This window comes from Corvus kubaryi, unplaced genomic scaffold (genome assembly GCF_017639235.1).
Source record: "Corvus kubaryi isolate FWS band 111438036 unplaced genomic scaffold, C.kubaryi_AGA036_p1.0 split1-131, whole genome shotgun sequence".
Lineage (NCBI taxonomy): Eukaryota > Metazoa > Chordata > Aves > Passeriformes > Corvidae > Corvus > Corvus kubaryi.
This window is the reverse complement of record NW_024582073.1, coordinates 29,235,397-29,257,818: the sequence shown is the minus strand read 5'-3', so window position 1 is coordinate 29,257,818 and position 22,422 is coordinate 29,235,397. Positions and strand designations below refer to the sequence as shown.

General features: G+C 47.1%; 1 protein-coding gene across 1 annotated transcript in view; it reads right to left on the bottom strand.

Annotated features, from left to right (window-relative positions):
- Nucleotides 1-2,349: 2,349 nt before the first annotated feature.
- ADRA1D (adrenoceptor alpha 1D) overlaps nucleotides 2,350-22,422 on the bottom strand; it is a 41,245-nt gene continuing 21,172 nt past the window's right edge. Inside the window, exon 2 of the mRNA XM_042053518.1 lies at nucleotides 2,350-6,705. Within this exon, the coding sequence (XP_041909452.1) occupies nucleotides 6,137-6,705 (569 nt within the window). The 3' untranslated portion in view covers nucleotides 2,350-6,136. The remainder of the gene's footprint in view (nucleotides 6,706-22,422) is intronic.

Genomic DNA, 22,422 nt, shown 5'->3' with positions numbered 1-22,422 from the left:
GCTGTATTATAAAAAATCAAATCGGAGATCTGGGCATAATAAATGCCAGGTAATGTTCTCAGAAAATGCATAAAACCTATTTTTGATGCCTCCACCCTTCCCTCAAACCTCAAGACATCTGTTATCCACCAGCATTACACATAGGAAATCTTTACATTTGGGCAAGTTTGGTTTATTGAACTGAATAGAACTGAACACTTTTGCTATAAACCCTTTTTTAATGGCCTCGTGGGACCTCAGTGTAATTTACAATCTCTGATTTGTCCCTCCTGGCATCTTGGCAGGGCTCTGTGTCCCAGGATGTCACAATGACTGGGTGGTGTGGTCCATCCTGATCTGACTTTTGGTGATGAGCTCAACCAGAGTAAATATCCTGTGTCCTCTTTTCCCAAGAGAAAAGGAGGGATTAGACTTTCAGTTTATGTCTGTTCTTTGCCCAACATTTACTTCTGCTGCCAGCTCCCAGCCCAGATCCTTCTGATCCTCAGCCAGTTTTGCACATCAGGTTTTCTGTCCTGTTTCCTGACCTGCGCAGATGTCTTGGACAGCCTGGAATGGCTCAGATGGCATGAAATGCCCATATTCAATCCAGAATTAATTATTTTTTTTCTCTAATGGAATTTAAACATGGCTCTTACACGGACACCTCACTGGAGTGGAAATGTTTTAATCCATGAGCTGAATCCCACAGAAGGTACCAAAAAACCCCAAACCTACTTGTCAGTGACCTTAGTGTCACTCTGTGTGATGTGAGTCTCCAGGGAGGGACCCTTAGGGGTCTGAAAGTGGAAACAAAAATTGAAACTTTTTCACAGGATTGCTGAAGTTTCTTGGGAAACCTCCAGGCAGCTCCCAGTCCCAGCTACAATCCCTGTCCTGTGAAAAGATTGTAAAAGTCAGTTTATTGAGGGGATGGTTTTCAATTTCTGGGTGGCGAAAGAAATTTCCCAGCAGGAACTGGCACACAGGGATGGCCAAATCCTGTGACCTTGATGACTGAATATGCATTTGGGACTAAACTTGAGTTTTCCATTTTTTTTTTCTCATTTTTGCCTATGGGCAGGGAAATGCAGGATACAACTGTGGCATGGAGGAAGGGGACACAGAGAAGGCTGGACCTTCCCAGAGCCTGAGTCATTCTAGCTGAGTCCCCTCTCTGACCAGGGAAACTTCAGAGGAATAGAGGGAAAGAAAAAGCCAACAGTGAAATATCCCTTGAAATATCCTCCCAACTGACAGCAATTGCAGCTTCAGGGGTTTCTCAGCTCAGAGATTATATAAACATTTCCAACAGCCCTTGATGAGTTTATCTGTCACCAAGGCACCTAATTGCTCTCCTAACCCCTACAGACAGACTCAGTATCTCGTGGTGATGAGTTCCACTGTTCAAAAATGAGCCGTGTGAAGAATTACCTCGCTCTGTTCATTTTGATAATTGGGTATGATATCACTTAGGTCTTGTACAATGAGAGGCAGTGAACACTCATTCACTACTTGTCTTCTCCCCACCACTCCTGGTTTTACAGACCTGAATTCTCAGTCATCAGAGTGCCCTTTGATTTCAATGTTCTTTGGATGGAAGCTATCCTGTAACTTTGGTCCATTCTAAGTCCAGTCTATCCTTCTTGAGCTGATGAATCAGAAAAGCAAACAGCAGTCAAATTCCATGGATGTCACAGATGTATTCAGAGATGCAAAGGTATTTTCAAGGTCATTCTCCATCTCTTCCATTCTCCATTTCTTCCCCCAAATTCCCCAAAGTAATTTTCACCTCTGACTGCTATCAAATATTGATCCAGTGTTTTCATGTTGTATCTCCTTTTGATTTTCTCTTTCACCTTTCCCTTTCCTGTCTCAGATATGCATCATATATATAAGAATCCCAGAATGGTTTGGGTGGGAAGGAATCTTAAAGATCATTTCATTCCCACCCCCTGCCATGGGCAGGGACATCTTCCACTGTCCCAGGCTGCTCCAAGCCCCGTCCAACCTGGCCTTGGACACTTCCAGTGGTCCAGGGGCAGCCACAGCTTCTCTGGGCACCCTGTGCCAGGGCCCCACCACCCTCACAGGGAAGGATTTCTACCCAATATCCAATTTAAACCTTCACTCTAGATGTGGCTGGTGCAACACCTTCATCCCTATGTGTCAAGAAACTGAGAGTGTCCTCTCCTGACTTGCATTTATCATAAATTCTTCCATGTGAGAAAGATTATCCTTGTGAAACTGCAAAAAAAAAAAAAAAAAAAAAAAATTGAGAAATAAGCAAGAGTGGATAATTTTCAGGTTTTTCTTCCTTCCTCCTTCATCCCCTAAAACCCTTGTTTAAAAAATCAGACACAGCAACAATTCACAGCAATGTTTTAGACAGGTTTGTGCATGTATTTGGTACAAACAAACAAAAATATGTGCATTCTGTTTCATAGAGCTTACATCAATCTGGCAGAACCCGAAACACAAAACAGAAATACTCTGGCTAATAAATACATCTGGGGCTGAAAAATAAAAATCTATACATAAAAAATTCCAATGTTCTGCTAAAGAAAATGTACACTTATATACACACTGTAAACAATAGTAATGCAACCCAACTGCAGCCCAGCTCAGGCTGATGGGGACTTTCCTTCCCTCGTGGACTTGGGAGAGCCCAGTGACAGAAAAACTCATTTTCCACCCTCAGCTCTTGGTTCCTTGGAGCAGCAAGGTCTGACAATGCAATTGTGACACGGAGCCAGTGCAATGAGGTGGGATCTGACAAATAACCGAGGTGCAGGTGCTTTGGGAAATGGCCTGCCTGGCAAATTTGCAGGAACAGGGCCACTCCCTCCGCTGGTCACACCCTTGTGGATTCAGGGAAGTCTGTGGGATCGGACTGAATTTACGTCCTGAAAGTCTGAGCCCGTTTTTCCAAACTTGGGGCAGCTTGGAAATTAAGGCATTCAAGGAGAAATGCTCAATTTCAGATACTCAGGTGATATTTCATACAAGATTTTCCTTCCTCCCTGCCAGCAAAGACAGCCCTGTCTCCTCTAAATGAAGCTCTGCATGAGCAGCCTCAGAGTCCAGTCCTGGCACTGCTTCTGATGCAAGATGCCAAATGAAATTTTGGGGTGAAAACCAAGTATTTTGCCTGAATGCAGCACAGCAGAGCTCAAGGCTTTCCTACAGCACCTTCCAGGGCATCTTTTGGGGCCAGATCAAATACAGTGAGTAACTGAGCCAGAATTTGGGCATTTTTGTGTGTGTGTTCTGTCTGTGCTTAAACATACTTTGTTTTCTCCCTTTTAGGTCTGTAAAGACTTGGGATGGAGAGGCAGCAAACCTCCAGACTAATCTTTTTTTTCCCCTTCTGGCAAAGCTTTCAAGGGGCTGGAGGCTGTAAATGTAAATATTTCAGTATTGGAAAAAAAAAAGGAAAAAAGAAAAAAGTGTATTGAAAAGATCAGGGAGAAGTATAAGCAACAATGCCAACTCGTTTATGGGAATGCACTGCTTGCTAACATTTGCTAAATCTTCATTTATAGAGGGATGTTTGCCCATTTGTAGGAGAATGCCTGGTATTTTGGGAATGGCACATATATATAAACACAGTGACGTGTGCATGTCTGTCTGTCTGTCTGGTCATGGATGCATTCATGGACTGTACTCTCCCTTGTCCCTTCTCTGCCGCATTCCCAGTGCCTCCCACCAGGATCCCAAAAACACCCAGGAAACAGTGGCAGCTGCAGTCCTTACACTACAAAATGACTTTTCATGTTGCCCCATCATCACTGTAAGGTCTCACTTCCCTTCAAAGCCAAAGAAACAGGGGAGAAAAATATATATTTCCCCACAGAAGGTCCCACGGGGTGTTGGGAAGTTCCCTGCTTTGGTAGGGCAGAGCTGGCAGCCTCAGGCTGGTTTTGCAGATGCAGGAGAACATGCAGGTAGTTGTGAGTCTGAGTTCAGTGTAAGTGCTGGGATTTGCTGCTGGCAGGAAAATATCTGGACAAAATCTGCTGGTATTTGTGCAATAATTGGTCCAGTTTGGAGTCCTGCATCAAGTAAAGGGTGTTGAGACAGGGCCAACTCCAGTATCCTGTCTCAATATGCACTGCACAAAAGAGTAAAAAATGAGAAAGTCCAACTTCCCTCCTGTTTTGTTTCCCTTTAAAGCAAACCAGAATATCAGAAAGAAAGGTGACATTTTCCCTGCTGTGCCTGGTCGCCTTTCATCTTCCTTTGGCAGCCACCCTTAGTGGGATGAGCTGGATGTGCTGCAGGCACTTTCACGAAAGATTCCTCATGGGTTCGAGGGGCAGTGCTGATGTGGAGCAGGTTCCACCCAGGACACATTCAGTGCCGTGTTTCCACCCCTCAGGTGTTCACATTCCTGTTCTTTAGTTCCCTGGCTTGAGGCACCTCACTTCAGATCCGTCCTTTGCCTCCATCACCTACGTGTCTCCTGCTAATGGCTGAACCTGATGGTCGCTCCTTGGGGCTCATTATCTGAAATTTGATCAAACCACTCTGAATTTTGAACCAGTGCCTGCAGTCCATGGCCAAGTAGAGTTTGGGTGACCATTTTGTGAGCTGACTGGCCAAGGTGGGCTTGTCATGGCTTCAGCTCCTTGAGTTTCCCAGAGGAACCCGCAGTGCCCTCCTGAGAGGTGCTCACACTCTGTGAGCAGGGAAAAACCACACCTTTATTGTCATTACTTTTGACCATGTTAGTGGACAAAACCAAGGCAATTGTTGGCAGCCACCAAAGGTTTGATGTATCAGGCATGTGGGAAGCCCCTTGGGAGAAGGGTCATGAGTGTGACCCTTCCTGGGGAGAAGATCCCTCTACTCAAGGGAGCTCCAACTGCACCTCAGCTCCACTTCAGCTTGGACTCTATGGGCAGTAGAAATGCAAATTTCCGAACTCAGCCACCCCACCTTTCCTGAGCCACAGCACAGGCTGGCTGAGGACCTGCATCACAGAATCATTAAGGTTGGAAAAGACCTCTTGGATCATCGAATCCAACCACTAACCCAGCACCACCACATTCACCACTAAACCATGTCCCCAAGTGCCACATCCTCATGTCTTTTGAACATTTTCAGGGATGGTGACTCCACCACTGCCCTGGGAAGCCTGGTCCAGTCCCTGACTGCCCTTTGAGTGAAGAAATTCTTCCTAGTATCCAGCCTAAATGTTCCCTGGCACAACTTGAGGCCATTTCCTCTTGTCCTGAGTGAAGCCCCTGGGATGCATTTTTATCCTGCGTTTTTTGAGAGAAACAACGAGAGCAAAAAGGGGACAGGAAAGATTGGGGATGATTGACACCTAAAGGAGCTGGTTTCTCTGTGTGTCACAGATGGATGTTCACTAAAGCAAGGTGGATTGCAAGTGTTTCACTGGAAAGTGAACGGGGAAACGGTTCACAGGATGGAATGAGAGGAGAGAGACCTGTACACCCCTTGGCAGCAGTGTACACACCTGGAATACTCCTCTGGCCTAAAACCAGGTGATGTGGAAGGGGCAAAGCTGTGGCCACTGCAGAGATGATGACTGAGAGTTGGGATCCCTCCACCCTGCTTGGGAACACCCGAGTCTGCTCTCCCTCCAAAGCCAAGGCCTCGTCTGGAGCTCCTGTTCAGGACCTACAAGCTCCCAACCCACCACATAAAGGATCAGCTGCCAGCTACTGCTGGGCAGTGTCCTTCCTGGATGCTGCCTCTGGATGGAAACATGACCACATGTACTAAGGCAGGGTTGGCAACTTTTGGGATTCAATCTTTCCGTTAGATTTCACGGTGGTGTTTTTAAGGCAAAGGAGACATCCTGGTTTCCCTTAATTGCACAGCTTCTTCCAAAGCCAAAGACCACCATCCATGGGAGGAGATAGCTCTTGCCTTGATGGGTCTTGACAGACCTCCCCCTCCTGCTGTGGCTCGTTAGAGTGGGATATGCCATTGGCTCTAATTTGAGGAACCCATAATCCCACAGAAGGGGCTGAGCTCCACGTGGGGGATGCTTGGATAACCTTTGGGCAACTGCATTTAATACCTGATTGCTGCTTCCAGCCTGCCTGACAGACCCACAGGTGGTATCCCTCCATGTTTCTGCTGGATACCTCTAAAGAAACCATCGACAGCTGCCCCAGAGGCTTCAAATATCTGTTTCTCTCAGCCCACAGCAGTCTGTTAAGTCATGGGTTTGGTAGTCGATGGTTTCCGTGAAATCATGAGGGATCCCGATCGAGACAGACTCCACCTCTGTCTTGTAGGTGGCTGTCACCCCCCCTTTGCTGGAGCCACCCCGGATTTTGTTAGAAAGGCTGTTCATCTTCTCCTTCAGCTGGGTGGATGCTGGTTTCTGGAAAGGGGTGAGCATTTTCCAGCCCTTGAAGCTGAGCGTTCGCCTCTTACTGGCTCTCTCCTGGAAGGAGGAGTTAAATATGAAGGAGCTGTTCAGGGTGTTAATCCTGGGCCTTAGGTCTGTCTCTGAGTCCTGCACTGAGCTGTTGATGGAGGCCCCTCTCCAGTGGTGGTCGTAGACCCTCCAGATGGGCCGTCTCCGCCGGTGGCACTGGCACTTGAGCAGCCGGATGAACGCGCGCTTGAACTCCTTGCTCGAGCACGGGTAGATGATGGGGTTCACGCAGCTGTTGAAGTATCCCAGCCAGAAGATGATCTTGAAGACGATTTCGGAGGGCTTCAGGGATGGGAAGAAAGAACCTTGGAAGAGATTAAAAGAAACTTGGTTAGAGGAAGGGGAAGGGTGTGGCAGAGTAAGGCGATAAGGGTGGTGGTCAATCCAATCTAGGGGAGGTGAGGTGTGTAGAAAAGTGATTCTGAAGGTGTGGTGGTGGTGAGACCCTGGAACATTTCTCTGGTTTCCCAGAGAAACTGTATCTCCTCACCCCTGGAAGTGTCCAAGGCCAGGCTGGATGGGGCATGGAGCAACCTGGCCTAGTGGAATGTGACTTTCAGGTAATTTGTCACCTCCAGACTTACAGACTTCAGCATAAAAGTATGGATACAGCCCTGCCACCTGCACTGAGAGAAGAACAACACCCCTTCACCTCCTCCTCACACGTATTTTGGGTCATCAGTGTCACACACCCTCCGTTCAGATTTTGTGGTGATGCTAAGGGGAGCTGTTAAAGTGGGCTCACATAATATCCACTGCCCCAAAGCTTGTCCTTGATTCTTTAAAGCGCTTTTGTGCACCTGGCCCCTCCTTAGGTTTTTGCAGAGTTTCCCTGGGGTTTTCTTGGTGAAAAGGCTGGAGGTTTGTTTTCAAGCCAGAAGATGTCAGTGTTGCTCCCACATGGCCTCGACACAGCATTCCCCACTTGGATCTGAAATAACTTTCTGACTCAGCCTTAATTTCTTTTAATTTAACTCTGGATGACAAATCGTGCCACCATGTGACTGAGCATTAATTTGTATTTTAGTAAATAACATTAACTCCAGATATCATTTTTATTTTCCCCTGCACTCCTAAGCCTGATGTCAAAACAGTAAAACAGGTGCCAGGAGCCAGGAATTTGTGACTGACACTGCATAAAAGCTCCCCAGGCTGTTTGCTGGAGGAAAACCATCCTCCAGGAAACTCAGAGAACTGGTTCCAGCAAAGCTTTCATACACCCATCCCTAAAAAGTGGAGAAATTTCAGCCAGACTCAACATTAGGTACGTGGGCAGCTCCATCACGGGGATGTGGGAGAAGGCAGACAGATCCTAGCATTTTATGGTGGTTGGGCAGGGAAAGCAGCCTAAATATCTGCTGAAGGCCCACCCAAGGTGAGCTGGAGCTGAGGCTGGCTGTCAGTGTGTGCCGAAGGGGGCATGGAATAAGGAGAGTGAGCAGGACTGACATCTCTGTGCTGGGAAGACTCAGGGCCTTCCTGGAAATGAAAGCATTTGCAGCTTAATGAGCAGCTGCTGGTGGTGCAGTCAGTGGCTTTGGATGGAGCAATGATCATGGAATCATGGAATGGTTTGGGTGGGAAGGGACCTGAAAGACCATCCAGGACCATCCCCCTGGGCAGGGACATCTTCCACTATCCCAGGTTACTCCAAGCCTTCTCCAACCTGGCCTTGGACACTTCCAGGGAACCAGGAGCAGCCACAGCTTCTCTGGGCACCCTATGCCAGGGCCTCCCCACCCTCACAGGGAAGAATTTCTTCCCAATATCCCATCTAACCCTGCTCTCTGGCAGTTTGAAGCCATTCCCCATTGTCACATCACTCCAGGCCCTCATAAACAGTCTCTCTCCATCTTCCCTGTTGGCTCCCTTAACACAGGGCTCAGTTGCATAGAGGGAATGACCCCACCTTGGCTGTTTTAGATTAAAGGAGTTTCTTCTCTTGGGGACAGTGCTGAGGTTTTACGGGTTGGTTCTGGGCTGCTGGAATCACCAGATTTGATTTCAACCCCATCAGAAACACCTCCCTGAGCGACAGCCAGGAGCTTTGAACACCCCAGTGGTGCTGGGGCCATCCCCCTTTGCCTTCCACGTAGCATCTCCTCCATTCTTCATCCCACCATGGCTTTGACCATGCCCTTTTTCACAGTGCCCCCAACCCACCCCCCTGGACCTACAGGTACCATGGATGCATCCAGGAATGGGACCAAGGCAGGTGAAGGACTTCACTGAACGTATAATCCTGTTCATTCCCTTGTCAGGGAGTGGTTTCCTGCCTCAGTTTCCCCACTGGAGAAAGGGTTAATTACCATGAACTCTTCACAGTGCTGCTGTGAACCCTGTTTGTAGCATGCTCTGGGTTCTCAGAGGAGCTGCAGCTCTATGGAGCATTTTTTAGCTTCAAGAGAGAGGAAACGAAAACAAAAAACTATGGTAACAAAGCAAATAAAAAGAAGGGTCTCTTTTTAAATTCAACTGGTAATTACTGCTTGAGCCAGGCTACTTAAGAGATTGGTGCTTGCCTAAACAGCCTGATGGTTGCTAAAATAATAATTTCTATCTGGTGTTTAGCAGTTCAGTGCACAATGCAGTTTCTGTACTACGTGCTTTGTCTTTTGCATCCAGATAGAAAACACAAATTGAAAAGGAAAAGAAGCTATGAATCCTCTGAATTTCAGCTTTGGCTGGTTTTCACCCAGTGAGAACCTTGTGTACATATGAAGACAAGGGGCCCATTACCATCCTCATTACCATGCAAATAAGCATGGCCCTTGGAAGGGACGTGTCCTGAGTGCATCCACAGTTTCCTCATTTCCTTGCCCTGGGATGAACAGAACTAGGCAGGGAGTCCCCAGAACAGCTGCTCTGCACATGTTGGAGCATCAGAATCTTCTGATGGGCACTGAGAGGCTGCACATAAGAGGATTTGAGGGGTCTTTTTTAGGGAATGTGTAAAAAACTGAAGAAATCAGCTTTTGCTTTCATATACACGAATACACAACAACACTTTGAGGGTTTTGGGCTGGGCTTTGTAACATTTCCTATATAAATAAGTCAAAGTCAGTACTGAGTGATGGACATTTGAAGAGCTCAGGAAACACAGAAGGATGTGTCCAAGGTCCAGAAATAGAGGATGTGAGTGAAAGAACAGGAACAGCAACACAGAGTGATGCACCAGCACTTCAGTCTGTTATCTCGGTGTAAGAGCAATTTTTGGTGATCTGGCCCCAAAAGCATCAAAGCGAGGACAGGCAGCATCAAAGAACAGGAAGAACAATTTCTGTCGGATCTGTGTCACAATCCAGCAGGGAAACGTGGTCTTGTTTAAAGAGGAGTTTTTGCTATGCACTCAAAATCAGCCCTCTGGACACCTCTCCTGGGCATCCAGCTCAACACCTCATGGGATGAGGGAGGAGGAGATGGTGACACCCAATTCGGGGACATCCATCAAAATTTATAATAATAATAGTAATAATAATAATAATAATGAGCTCTTAACAGGCCATTTGGGGACTTTATTCCTTCCATCATTTTATAAAAGATCATCCCACGTCTTGCAAAATCTGAATCTGATAGAGCTGGATCAGGGCAAGGGCTGTACGTCCTATTGTAATTCTAAATAATTATCCTCAGGACCATTCAGAAATTAAGAATGCTGCAGGTGAGCTCAGGAAAAGCCTGTTTGAACCTTGCGAAGTGACTGAAGCTACAGACTAAATACGATCTGAAAATTGAACTTCACTTTTTTGGTGGTGCAAAAACTGAGCCAATAAAGTACGTGCTCATACTTGTATTTTTTTATTCCTAGTTAATGTCACCCTGGTCATATTTGGGGAAAACCAGGCAGGTAAAAATCTCTGGAGCCGTGGGGATGCTTCCCAAAACTGTGATGCTCTGTGATGGGTGGCAGTGGATGCAATCTCCTCTTCACATATCCAAACACATATCCCGTTTTTTTTAGCTTGTTCGAGCTAACACAATCTCATGATTTTTCCTTGCCTGCCTTTCCCCACCCTGCCCTCCCCATGACTCACTGGAAGGTGATATCACTTGGATTGTTCAGAGAGTTGCTGGTCCCAGTGTTCACCGCTCAAAAAAATAAAGCAAAACAAGAAAAAAGAAAAATGCACCAATGCAAATGGAGCCAGTCCAATCTAAATTCTGGCCCTGGCTCCCAGTGTACAGGCAGAATCCATGAGCAGGCTTAGCTGGCAAAAGCATCTTTGTTCTAAAAGGTCCCGGCTTTGCAGCATGTCCTGAATAGTCCGTGGCACAGAAACGCTGCAGACACAAGAGCAGATCGGAAAAACAAAGGGACAAAGTCATGTCCCAGTGCTGTCCCGCCATGAAATTTGAAATGCAAGGACCAGCAGGACTGTTCAACACCGATAAAGGTTGCTGTTGCTTGGTGTGAACTTTGTATCAGGAATGGGCTTGCAAAAAAATAGGTTTTGGAGAGCTGGACCTTATAGGTGTCATCACAGGAGAGGGAAAGTGACACCTTCCACAGGAAGTGGCAGGTGAGCAGCTAAGAAGAGGACGTGGTTCATCTCACAGCAGGTTGCTCAGCTGTGGATGTCCCTGCAAGCAGCAGGCTATGAATGGTAAAAACTGATTGGCCAAACTCATGGAAAATTAAAAAAACCATTACCAGTGTGCAAACTGCTCTGTTTTTGAGTTGGGAAGCTCCAGAAATCCATAGATAGGATTAGGATTGTGGTGGGGACAGGTGTCCCATTGCTTGAGCATCTCCTGAATGTGGCATCAAAAGTTTGGGAGAGGATTGAGGACTCCCTGGGGATGTATCAGAGCAGCAAGTCCAGAGAATTGCAGCTGGTAGAGAAAAAGCCCTGGCACAGGAGGTACCACAGCTGCTCACTGTGGGTCCTCCTGGCCAAAGGAAGTCAGAGAATCATGGAATGGTTTGGGTTGGGAGTGATCATAAAGCTCATTTCATTCCAGACCTCCCACTATCCCAGGTTCCTCCAAGTCCCGTCCAGCCTGGCCTTGAACACTTCCAGGGATCCAGGGGCAGCCACAGCTTCTCTGGGCACCCTGTGCCAGGGCCTCCCCACCCTCATATTAAAAGCCCTTTTCCTTGTATCCAACCTAAATTGACTCTCACTCTCTTCCTTCTTTTTTTCTGACTCTCACGAAGTAAATGAATTAAATCTGGTCCAAAGTAATCATGAACCGCCCCTTTCTGCTCAATACCCAGCTTGCATGTCTCTTTGCCAGCTCCTTCCCAGGCCCTCATGATGGACAATCTCCGTGATGCAGCTGCCAAGCTATGGGAGGATGGGCTGGATTTCAGCAAGGATTTCTCCCAGTGTGTGGGACTCAGATTCTGACTGGTCTTTCCCGACCTTCTCCTCCTCCTCTATTAACCACCTCCACTGGGTATTCGTAGGCATATCAGGGTCCCTAGAGGGTTAACACCTCCTTGGTGTTTTTTGGAGTGATGAGGGAGTTCACTGCCCTCCTAGGATGGATCCAAGAGCTGCTTAGCCTGGGGAGGAGGACAGCATGTTCACAGCCACTCAAGCGTTTTCCCTGGAGGATGATGGCACTGGGATATCGGGTGGAATTCCTCAGGCCTGTCAGCCCTCCAGCTGATCCCATAAACAATGTCACAGATAAGCAGCAGCTTCCCAATGAAAGCCCCAATGAGCTGCCTGCATGTCTCTCTGCTGCCTATGTGTCCAACTTCTGCATCCTGGTGTGGCCCAAAGAGAAGCAGGGAGAAGCCACCACTCTCCTGACCATTGCAGACCTTCTAGGCAGTGTTGTGTTCCAGGTCATGGTTGGAGAGATGCTCCTGGAGAGCCCCTGACCATGCCAAAGCCCGTGGTGGGGTGTGCAAACCTGGTGTGTGGGGTCCCTGTGGGGAGGGAGGGAAGCTTTGGGTGTGATGGAGATCAGGGAAACTTATGTCTGGCAGTGGTGGGGAGATTGCAAAGGGAGGAGAAACCAGTCAAGAGCTCTGAAAAACACCAACACTTTCAAGAAGGCTCCCAAATTTGAGATTTGAGTGTGGTTTGTGTGTCAGCAAGAGGAGGATAATGCACCAGAGCCTTGTACTGCCCATTCACTGTCAAATTCATGGCCCCCAAACCTGTCTCCGAACATTTAGGAGTATGGTCCTAGTGATGTCCCCAAAACTTTTCTCTAAGGTGCTGCACATCAGTAGGATTTTGACCAAAATTGCCCTTTATTCCCCTCAAATATTGGAGATTTTCTCAGAGTTGTCCTAGGAATTTGGACCACTGGTGGGAGTAATTGCTTTGAGGATGTTTCTGAGGCATCACACTTCCTGAAAAGCATGGCTCTTGTGTGAAACACCTGAGTTCAGGCATCTGAGCAGGTCCTGGGGCTCCTCTTACAGTCAATAGCTGAGAGGGCAGATTTTGTGGTGAGAGTGGAGTGATCCATCTCATCCTGAGTGTAAGTGTACCAGGTAGATGGATCACACCAGGTTTCAGATGGCTGGACTCAGACTCCTGGCTCAAGGGCAACCACATCACGGGCATCCAAGGTTATGCCTGATTGATTTCACACTGAATATCATGATCACCTGGTGGTCTGATCCTCTCTGAGAAGCTGCCAAAGCTTTCCATACACCAGTTTCTCCCCTGTGGAGGACAGGGCTTTGATCACTGGAAGAATTTCACCAGTGGAAGGTGAAGTGAGGAGCCACACAGGTTCACCTACACTGTTCCCTGACAGAAACCTCACAAGTCATTTCAAAGATTGTGAATAGTGCTAATTTGCTTAGCGTGGCCCAGCCAGACCCCTCCAGATGAATTTGGTCCAGGGAACAATTCACTCCAGAGCCCATCCTCAAAAGAACATAAAGAGTTGACTTTGCAGCCCCCCAATACTGCCCCAGCAGACTCTGCTCCCTTAACTACCTCCATATGCCCTGGTGCCACATCACAGGGCCTGGAATGCAAAGCTTCTGCTCCACACTGCAGATCCACCCTGGTGGGCTCCCACACAGCACCTCCTGCTCTGCCAGACGTCCCAATCTTCACAAGACAGGAATTATGTGGTAGGACCACGGGAGCACTGCATGGGGCACAAGACAGGCTCTGGGCAAGATCCTATAAAGTACTTAGTCTACTCTGCTCTGCTCTACAGCTCTTGCTCTGGGGGCTTGAGATCATAAACTGGCTTTCTTTTCCCTCTTTTTTTTTTCCCCCACATTTTTTTTTTCTTTTTGACAGTATAGCTGCTCTTAGTTAGTTTGATTGTAGTTAAACTTGTAATTTGCTGGATATCATTGGAAATGTGCTTTTGTGATATGATTATAGACAGGTGAGGGGGCCCAAAGAAGGTTCAATCATACAATCAGGGAACGGTTTGTGTTGAAAGAGACATAAGGATCATTTAAATTCCGCACCCTGCCATGGGCAGGGATACCTCCCACTACCCCACGTTGCTCCAAGCCCCATCCAACCTGGCCTTGGACACTTCCAGGGATCCAGGGGCAGCCACAGCTTCTCTGGGCACCCTTTGCCAGGGCCTCCCCACCCTCAAAGGGAAGAATTTTTAAAAATATCTAATCTAAACCTGCTCTTTTTCAATGTTAATCCATCCCCCTTTTCCTGTCATTCCACGATCTTGTAAATAGTCCCTTTCCATCTTTCTCATACACTCCCTTCAGGTACTAGAAGGCCAGAGTTAGGTCATCTCAAAGCACTGACCCTTCATTTGGGGACTCGTAGCTGAAAACAGCAGCAGCAAATCTCCAAAAGGTCGTTTCATCCATTGCATCCTCCTTACAAGGACCTGGATGTCCCATGCACAAAACCTTCTTGCTCTGAAAGGAATACACCACACTCCGTCTTTCATGAGGGATATCTAAAGAAGAAAGTCATGCTTTAAACAAAGGAATAACTCAGGAATTGTGGCCTGCTGCTGCAAAGGGGTTGATACCAAGGTCTGTGAGGAGAAACTGTACCAGCAGCACACAGTGGGTACCATCAAAAGAATCTCTGAGTGGTGCATCTTGTCTGACTGGATTTCTCCAAGGTTTTCCATATGGTTTTCCACAGTTTCCTGGAGAAACTGGCGCACTCTGGTCTGGACAAGTGGGTGGGGAACTGGCTGACAGGGCACACCCTGGGAGAGGTGGCAAAAAGGTTCTTCCCAAACAGGCAACTTGTCACTAGTGGGATCGATATCGCTCCCAATGCTGTTTAAAATCTCTATCAGCAACCTGGATGATGGGATCAGGTGTATCCTGTTGAATTTTCCTGGTGATACCAAACAGAATGAGGAAGCGGACACCAGAAGCGAGGGCCACCCTGCAGGAACACCTGCATCAACACAGGCATCACCAGCAGAGATGAAGAAGGAATTGTGCTACTCCACTCACTGTGTTCAGTTTTGATCCCCATCAGGTAAAAGAGATGTGAGCAAGCTGGAGAGTGGTCAGGAAGATGATCCAAGCACTGGGAAGCTGCCATGTGAGGAAAGGCTCAGAGAACCGAGCTTGCTAAGTTCTTGAGAAAAGAAGTCTGGGGGGGAGGTTTTATCACTGTGTAGTTACAAACGATTTGTAACTCTTTTCTTACAAGGAGTCACCTGGAAAAGATGAGGGGTCATGGGTACAAGTCACTCCTGGGCATATTCCCATTGCACATAATTTTTAACCATGACAACTATCAGCCATTGGAACAATTTCCCCAGGGAAGTGGTGGATTCCACTTTTAAGATTCCGCTGGACATGGTGTTGGACCATCTTGTCTAGACTGTGCTTTTCACAAGAAAAGTTGGACCAGATGGTCCTTCAGGTCCCTTCTAACCTGGTATTCTGTGATTCCATGAGTTTTTCCTGCTTCTTGATTTTTAACAGAAGCTCTGTGGACTCTGCTCAGGCAGGATGAGGCAGAGAAAAGGGAGAGAGATTCTGAAACCAGATCTGGGCTTGGATACTGCAAACCAAACTCTGTAATAAATCTTTTAAATGGTTAAAGCAGTGCTTTTGTGAGAGAATCACAGAATGGTTTGGTTTGAAAAGGACCTTGAAGACCATCTAATTCCAAGCCACGCCCTCAAACCAAGCTGCCCATTAACTCACTTCAACACTGCCCTGCCCTGCAATAGTCTTTTTAGCTGTTGGTTCATCCTCCAAGAAGAATGGCTGGGCAGCAGATTCAGGACACAGAGAACACTCAGTAAAGCATGGTCAACAGGAAGATGGACTTTGAAATTAATCACAGAATTAAAAGGAAGACAAAGATGTAGGCGTTTGACATCTGACTTTTAGTACAGACTCTCTTAAAGGTAATATTTTTGCAGTGTTCCTTATGCTTGGGAAAGATATATATGTGTCCAACTGCCTGTTCCTTGATTCACAAATAATATCCTGACTCCAGCCCCAAAGGGGACTTTAAAACAAATCTTAGAACCATGAGACTCAGCAAAAGGACATAAATAAAATTAGGGGGGAAAAAAAGGCCAAGATTGACCAGTCTGGCAAATCCAAAGGGAGATATCAGGAAGGTTCTTATTTACTGGATGCAAATGAATAAAAAAAAAAAGAGTCTCCCGAGAGAAGGAAACCGAGCTTGGGCAACCGAGCTGCATGTCAAGAGCTCTTGTCCTGCTGTCTGAGCAGGAAGGAGACTGGAATCCATGGGCTGATGTTGGAGTGAGCACGGCAGAGATTCGTGTCTGGATGGTTCACCAGAAGAAACATGCTCAGGGCAGCCTTTAAAAGAAAATTTTCATTTGGCTTGGGATCTGAATGAACACAATGGCCTTGTGGGGCTGCTAAGCTCCCTGCAGGGCAGTGCAGAGCTCGCTCAGAGAGGAGCATTCCCGGGGCTCTCCATTCTCCAAACTGGAGCATCCTGAGCTCGTGCTGTGTCTGAGCCCGGGAATCTCTTCAATGCCTGATGGCATCAGAGCACACCTCCAGGAAGCACAGCCAGGGTGACCAGCTTGGGGAAGGGAAACATTTACAGACAAGCTGACTTGCTGCCATGTCAACAGGAAAAAGTCATGGGTAGAAGGTCTCATGGGCAAAAAATCCAACTATAGGCATTGATTTTACATGGGCAGTGGTAAGACGAGGGGAAATGTTCTTGAACTGAAAGAAGAGGGATTTAGATGAGTTACCAGGAAGAAATTCTTTGCTCAGAGGGTGAGGAGGCTCTGGAACCACTTGCTCAGAGAAGCTGTGGCTTCTCTCCATCCCCGTCCCTGGAAGTGTCCAAGGCCAGGTTGGACAGGGCTTGGAGCAATCTGGGATAGTGGAATGTGTCCCTGCCCATAGCCAGGACTAGAATGAGATCTTTAAGGTCCCTTCCAACCCAACCCATCCCATGATTCTATGAAAAACTGTTAAACCTCAAATTTTTTGCTGGCTGGCTCCCTTATGGAGCTAGCTTTCCTTGAAACTCTAGTTTTCCATGAACCATTTACCAAGCCTTCGTGGACTGCCAAGATCTGGGGAGCATGGTTGGGGAATTACTGTTCCAGACTACTCCTTGCACTTATTGACAGTGGTGCTTCGTGGTGAGCCCTCCAGCTTCCTTCTGCTGTGCAACTCCTTTTAAAACCTTCCTTAAACTTCCCTTTGCAAGGAACTGTTGTTCCTTGGTGGCTTCTGCAAACACAAGTCTGCCTTCCACTCACCTCCAAGATAAAATGTCCCTTTTCTATCAAGCTGCCTCCTCCACTCTGCTCAGAAACATTGGGAATATGCATTTTTTCCCAAATGAAAAGGTAAGCTTGGGAAATCCAGTAGAAAAGGAATGGAGAGGAATGATTCTCAAGCAGGCCATCCAAGTCTTGGAAAAACCACTGTGTTTGCTGGGTCGGGCCCAAGACTACTCTTTGTTTTTCCAACTCAGAAGTTCTTTTCTCTGCACTTGGTTTTCTAAGAATGTGAACTCACCCGCCCCGTCCTGTTTACGAGCTCGTAAATATGTAGATCAGATTTGGCTGCAGGGCAGGCCTTGGAAGGGCTGAATCCTGCTGGGAATACATGGCATTTTATGTACAGCGAGCCCAGATCCAAGCTGCACAGAGGAAAAAGGCAATTTTTCATTGGGACCAACCCAACTCAGGAAAAAAATTTGTACCCAGAGCAAAACACAAAAGTCCTCACTTCAATTTGAGGGTCAGGGTGAGCAGAACTCACCTGGGGCGGGTGAGTGTTTCCAGGACCTGAACACAGGTGACACCACTGGTCTGAAAATCGGATCCTACAGTGAGAGGGTCGCTGTGGTGGCTGATGGCTGGGAAAGCTGGGCAAAACTCACCAGCACTGGGATGTCAATGTTGGGAAAACACGGAATTGAGGGGAAGTGTGGGAGCTTCCTCAGCGCGGTTCCACTGTGCCAGCCCCGAGGGCTTTTCTGTTTGTATCAGAACTGGGCAGACAGGATGTCACCGGCCTGAAGCCTGGCACTGCAGCCCGTGTCCCCTCCCAGCACTGCCAGCTCTGATGGATGCTGGACAGCATCCTCCGGAGAGCCACACCGCCAGGCCTGGTGCCATGGCGTCACGGAGGAAAGGGTGGGGGGAAAAAAAGGATGGGGGAGGTGGATATTTTCAGCTCTGATGAAAAATTGTGACTGGTTTCGCAGGCTCAGGAGGGGTTATTCAAGACCAGCCAGCCAGCTTCTTATTTCTTTTCAGGCTTGGAGGGGAAAATCCTCCAACGCCTGCCCTGTTTCCGCACTCGGCTCCAAGGCACAGCCCTTTTGGCTTTAGCTTGCATGGAAAAACCCAGTTTCTCATCGCTCACTTTCTCTTTCTTTATGTTTTTTCCTGCGATAAGAAGGGAAACTTAAAACCCCAAACCATATTTCCGTCTTTTCCCCCAACCTGGAAATATTCAGGGGAGATAGCAAAGAGTTGGTCTGTCTCTCCCCAGCCCTGAAAGACATTTTACAGCTGATATGAAGCTCTAAAAACACTGCACATCAAAAAGAGACGTTTTCCTCTCTCTCTTCGAAAACAATGGCTAAGTGGAACTGAGCTCCAAAGATATATCAGGAGTGGTGAGATAACAACATCCTCATGACTCCCAACAGTTCCTGAAGCCTTTAGCTTGAAGGGATGAATTCTCCTTTAAAATGCTACACTGATTGCCTGTGAAGGACCCCTCTTACTCAGTCCTTTCCCTCATCTCCACAGGGAAGGTCATGTTATCTGTCTGATGTGACCACAGAATCGTGGAATGGTTTGGGTTGGAAGGCACCTTAAAGATCATCTCACTCCAACCCCGTGCCATGGGCAGGGATGCCACCACTAGAGCAGGTTGCTCTTATCTGGTTATTCAGCTGTGACACTCTTAAGCCATATATTTTGACACAAGAGGCAAAAATTGGGTGCCTGGTTGTCTTATCCATAGAGCTGAGCCTGGGACAAGCACAGAGACCATGATGAGAAGGACCAAGAAATGTGGGAGCAGACCAACCATCCCATCATGGTGGTTTTGTTAAAGCTTTACAGCCACAGGGAGTTTTAAGGAGGTATTTCAGGTGAGGGAATGCAAAAAACATGCTGTGTTTGCCTGGTTTAAATGCCTGAAGAGGGCAGTGGGATCTCTGCTGAGGAGAGATGAGTGTCTCAAAGTGTCTCATTATGGTAATGAGACTCTCTCTCCACTGACATGCTTCCTGCTCCATCTCAGCCCTATCCCTATTTATTTTTTCATTTCTGAACCTGAAGGGAAGGGATGAAGATTTGCATTCCATTTTCGTGGCACTTTGAGTACCTCCCATGAGATTCTGTCTGCCTCTCTTCCACCTTTTCGTTGGATAAAGAGGTCTCTTTGCTTCCCTTGCTCTTCACTCACTGCTCAGAAATATCAGACATGGCTCATAGGGTACTCCCCCTGCCTTGATATGGCCTTTGGCTCCTGGATATACTAATTTTGCATATTTACTTCTCATTCCAGGCAAGTGACTCTAGGTAGGCTTTCAACCCCTCCTTGAGAAAGTGCTGCTTTTGTGGACAACCCTTATCAAGAAAGGAACCATCCCAGGAAATTATTATCCTCTCTTTTTTTCCATCCTCACCAACTAGCTCCTGACTTGCCACCTCCCTCTTAAGAGACTTTGATGGGTTTTTATTTCAAGTGAAAAAAATAACATCACGTGTAAATGGCTTGCTTGTGCATTTCCACCAGCAGCACTGTCTAAAAGCTGGGGGGATTCTGGGGGACACAGGGGAGTCTGTGGGGATCCCAGTGGATCCCCAGGGTGTCTTGGTCAGAAGATCTTTCATCAGAGTTGTTCAGTCCTGTCTTTGTGTGATGAATTTAAAGCTGGGTAAGGAGACTCTACTCTTGTTTCCTTCAATGCAGATCCCCTAAAAATTGCCTCCAGATATCCAAAGCACTGAAAAGAGCAAATCCCCTGGCAACTGAAGCCATCTGTCTCAGACAACACCAGTGACCTGCTTCTTCAATATTACCAACCTGTTTGTAATTAAATATCTTGTGGTACTGTGTGAAGCTGATCCCTAACATAAAGGTTATGGCACAGATTTTAAAGGCAGTTACACGCTGAACTGTCTCTCATTAAACTCATGGGCATTAAGCATGGAAATACCTTCTGAACATGAAGGTTCCCAGCATCAACCCCAGTACTGCATATATCAGCAATAATGTCAGTTCTGGGTCAGTATTTGTGCTCACCCTCAGCAGTAGCACGTGGGAATATTTTGGTTCAATGATTCGTTGGAGGAATGTTTTTCCTTCCAGGAACAAGTTGATGACTTGCTCTTACAGTCACCTCCCCCACAGAATGGCTGTCAAGGCTGTTGGCAAAAAGACAGGTGTGATCCACCTAGGAGCAAGATGTCATAGAGAATTAACCATAATACCTCATGCTCAGATCATAAAAAAGCCAAGAACGGGAACAGATGAACCAGATCAAGAAAGACTGAAAAACAGAGGTTACTCATATGGAAAATCACGTCCCTTTTCTGTGCCCACAGAGCAGAAAAGAAGCCAAGGAGACAGAAGATGCTCTGAGGAGCTCTACGAGGCAACACAAAGGTCTGGAAAACTCGGCTTAGACCAAGAGATTAAAGAGTCTTCATGTATTTGCATTATGCAGGAGAAATTGAAGTGATTTGCTCACGCTTTGTGGTGAAATGCAGGAGAAGTTGTTTCTGACAGCAAACATATCTTTAACTTAGCCAAGAATGGTGGAAAAAATTTAATGCCTTGAAGTTCTAGCTAGATAAATTTACTCTGGGAAGAAAGCAGTCATTTGTAATAGCAAGGATATAAAACAACTAGGAAAAGTGTAATGGAGGCAGGGATTCTCCATTATTTGCAGTCCTGAGTTAATGCTGAGTGTCTCTCCAGGGAGAAAACTTTTCTTTGTGTTATGGGGGGGTTGAAAAAAATATTGAATGAGCTGCTTAGGGCTGCAGGTGTCCGTGAATCACTGCAGACAGTCGGAGCAGTCCCTTCAAACCTTGCAAACTCCATCTCAAAACGTGGTAGGTCTTGAATATAAAAGAGTTGTAAAAAGTATCCTGACACAGAGAACTTCAGACATGATAAGGGCAAGAACTATTTAAGAAACTGCTTGTCTGCTCCAGAAACTGCTGTAATTAGGAATAGCAGTGACCTTTATTCCCTGCTGTAAGATCTTTCCCTGTGTTCCACACGTGTGCTGTGATGTCTGCATTCTATGCATTTGGATTGCACTTGGAGGCGCTGACAGTGAGTCAAGCATCTGTGTCAGGGGGTTTAATTTGAGTATAATGAAGGTTTTGCTTGTTGGGGATCATGTCAGCATTTAATTAATTACAATGAACTACACTGTTGATATTTGAGAGCGGCCAGTCTCTCCGCGCTCTCATGTCCAGAGCTAATATCCTTTGGTGTGCCAGTAATTACCCAGAGCAAACAAAGCTGGGAAGAAACAAGAACTGCAGAGGCCTTTCTGGGCCCTGCCTCTCAAAGAAAGCTGCTGCAGCTTGCTGACACAGATGTCAAGGTCTGCAAGGACCTTGTGAATGCCATGAGCAGAGCCCCGAGCCAGCTGGGAGCAGTCATTCAGGTCCCAGCAACATTAAAGCTCCATTTTTTTTGTGCTGCTGAGGAAATCAATGTGTGACGTTGAGGGTAGATTGGATATTGGGAAGAAATTCGTCCCTGTGAGGGTGGGGAGGCCCTGGCACAGGTTGCCCAGAGAAGCTGTGGCTGCCCGTGGATTCCTGGAAGTGTCCAGGCCAGGCTGGACAGGGCTTGGAGCAACCTGGGATAGTGGAAGGTGTCCCTGCCCATGGCAGGGGGGTGGAACAAGATGATGTATGAGGTCTCTTCCAACCCAAAGTATTCTGTGATGATCTTATGAGATGCTAAAACTGCTCTGCAGCTCTGGGAACAGCTGTGGGGAGCAGCCTGGGGTGTCCTTGTGCTGTTGGATATCTGACTGCTGATGCAGCCTTGTAACCTTGGAGTGGTTGTAAGGACCCCACCAAGGAGCTGGAAAATCAGATGTATTGATGGAAAACCTCATGAAAAAGAGCTTTTCTAATAACACACCTTTCCTGATTTTCCACCTCTCAGTCCAGCAGAGAATATGTACAACCAAGATTAAGAGAAGTAAAAGCCCTCAAACAACCAAAAAGGCTTATTATAAATAAACATCTCCCTTCTTATTACACCTAATGCTTAATCTGGGGACACTGTTTGAAGATCCCCATCAAAATATTCCCTGTTCCCTGGAGGGGCAAGCAAACAGCATCTGCCAGTGACCCTCTCCTGTGCTTTCCTCCCTGTGGTGACATCTCACTCTCATGGGGACAGGTGCCAAAGGACACACACTCATCCCTGGCCATGCCCCAAAGAGGAAAATCATACCCAGGGCAGTCCTGCCTGCAAGCAGTTGGCAAACTCTGCCAGTGGCATTGGAGTCCTGCAAGTACGAGCCCTGGGAGCTGGGAGGTTTTCCATCCCAGTGCTCCCATCACCAGCATTGCCTCTCGTGCTGGTGGGTAGGGGATGTCTTGGGGTGACTTTATGATGTGTATCC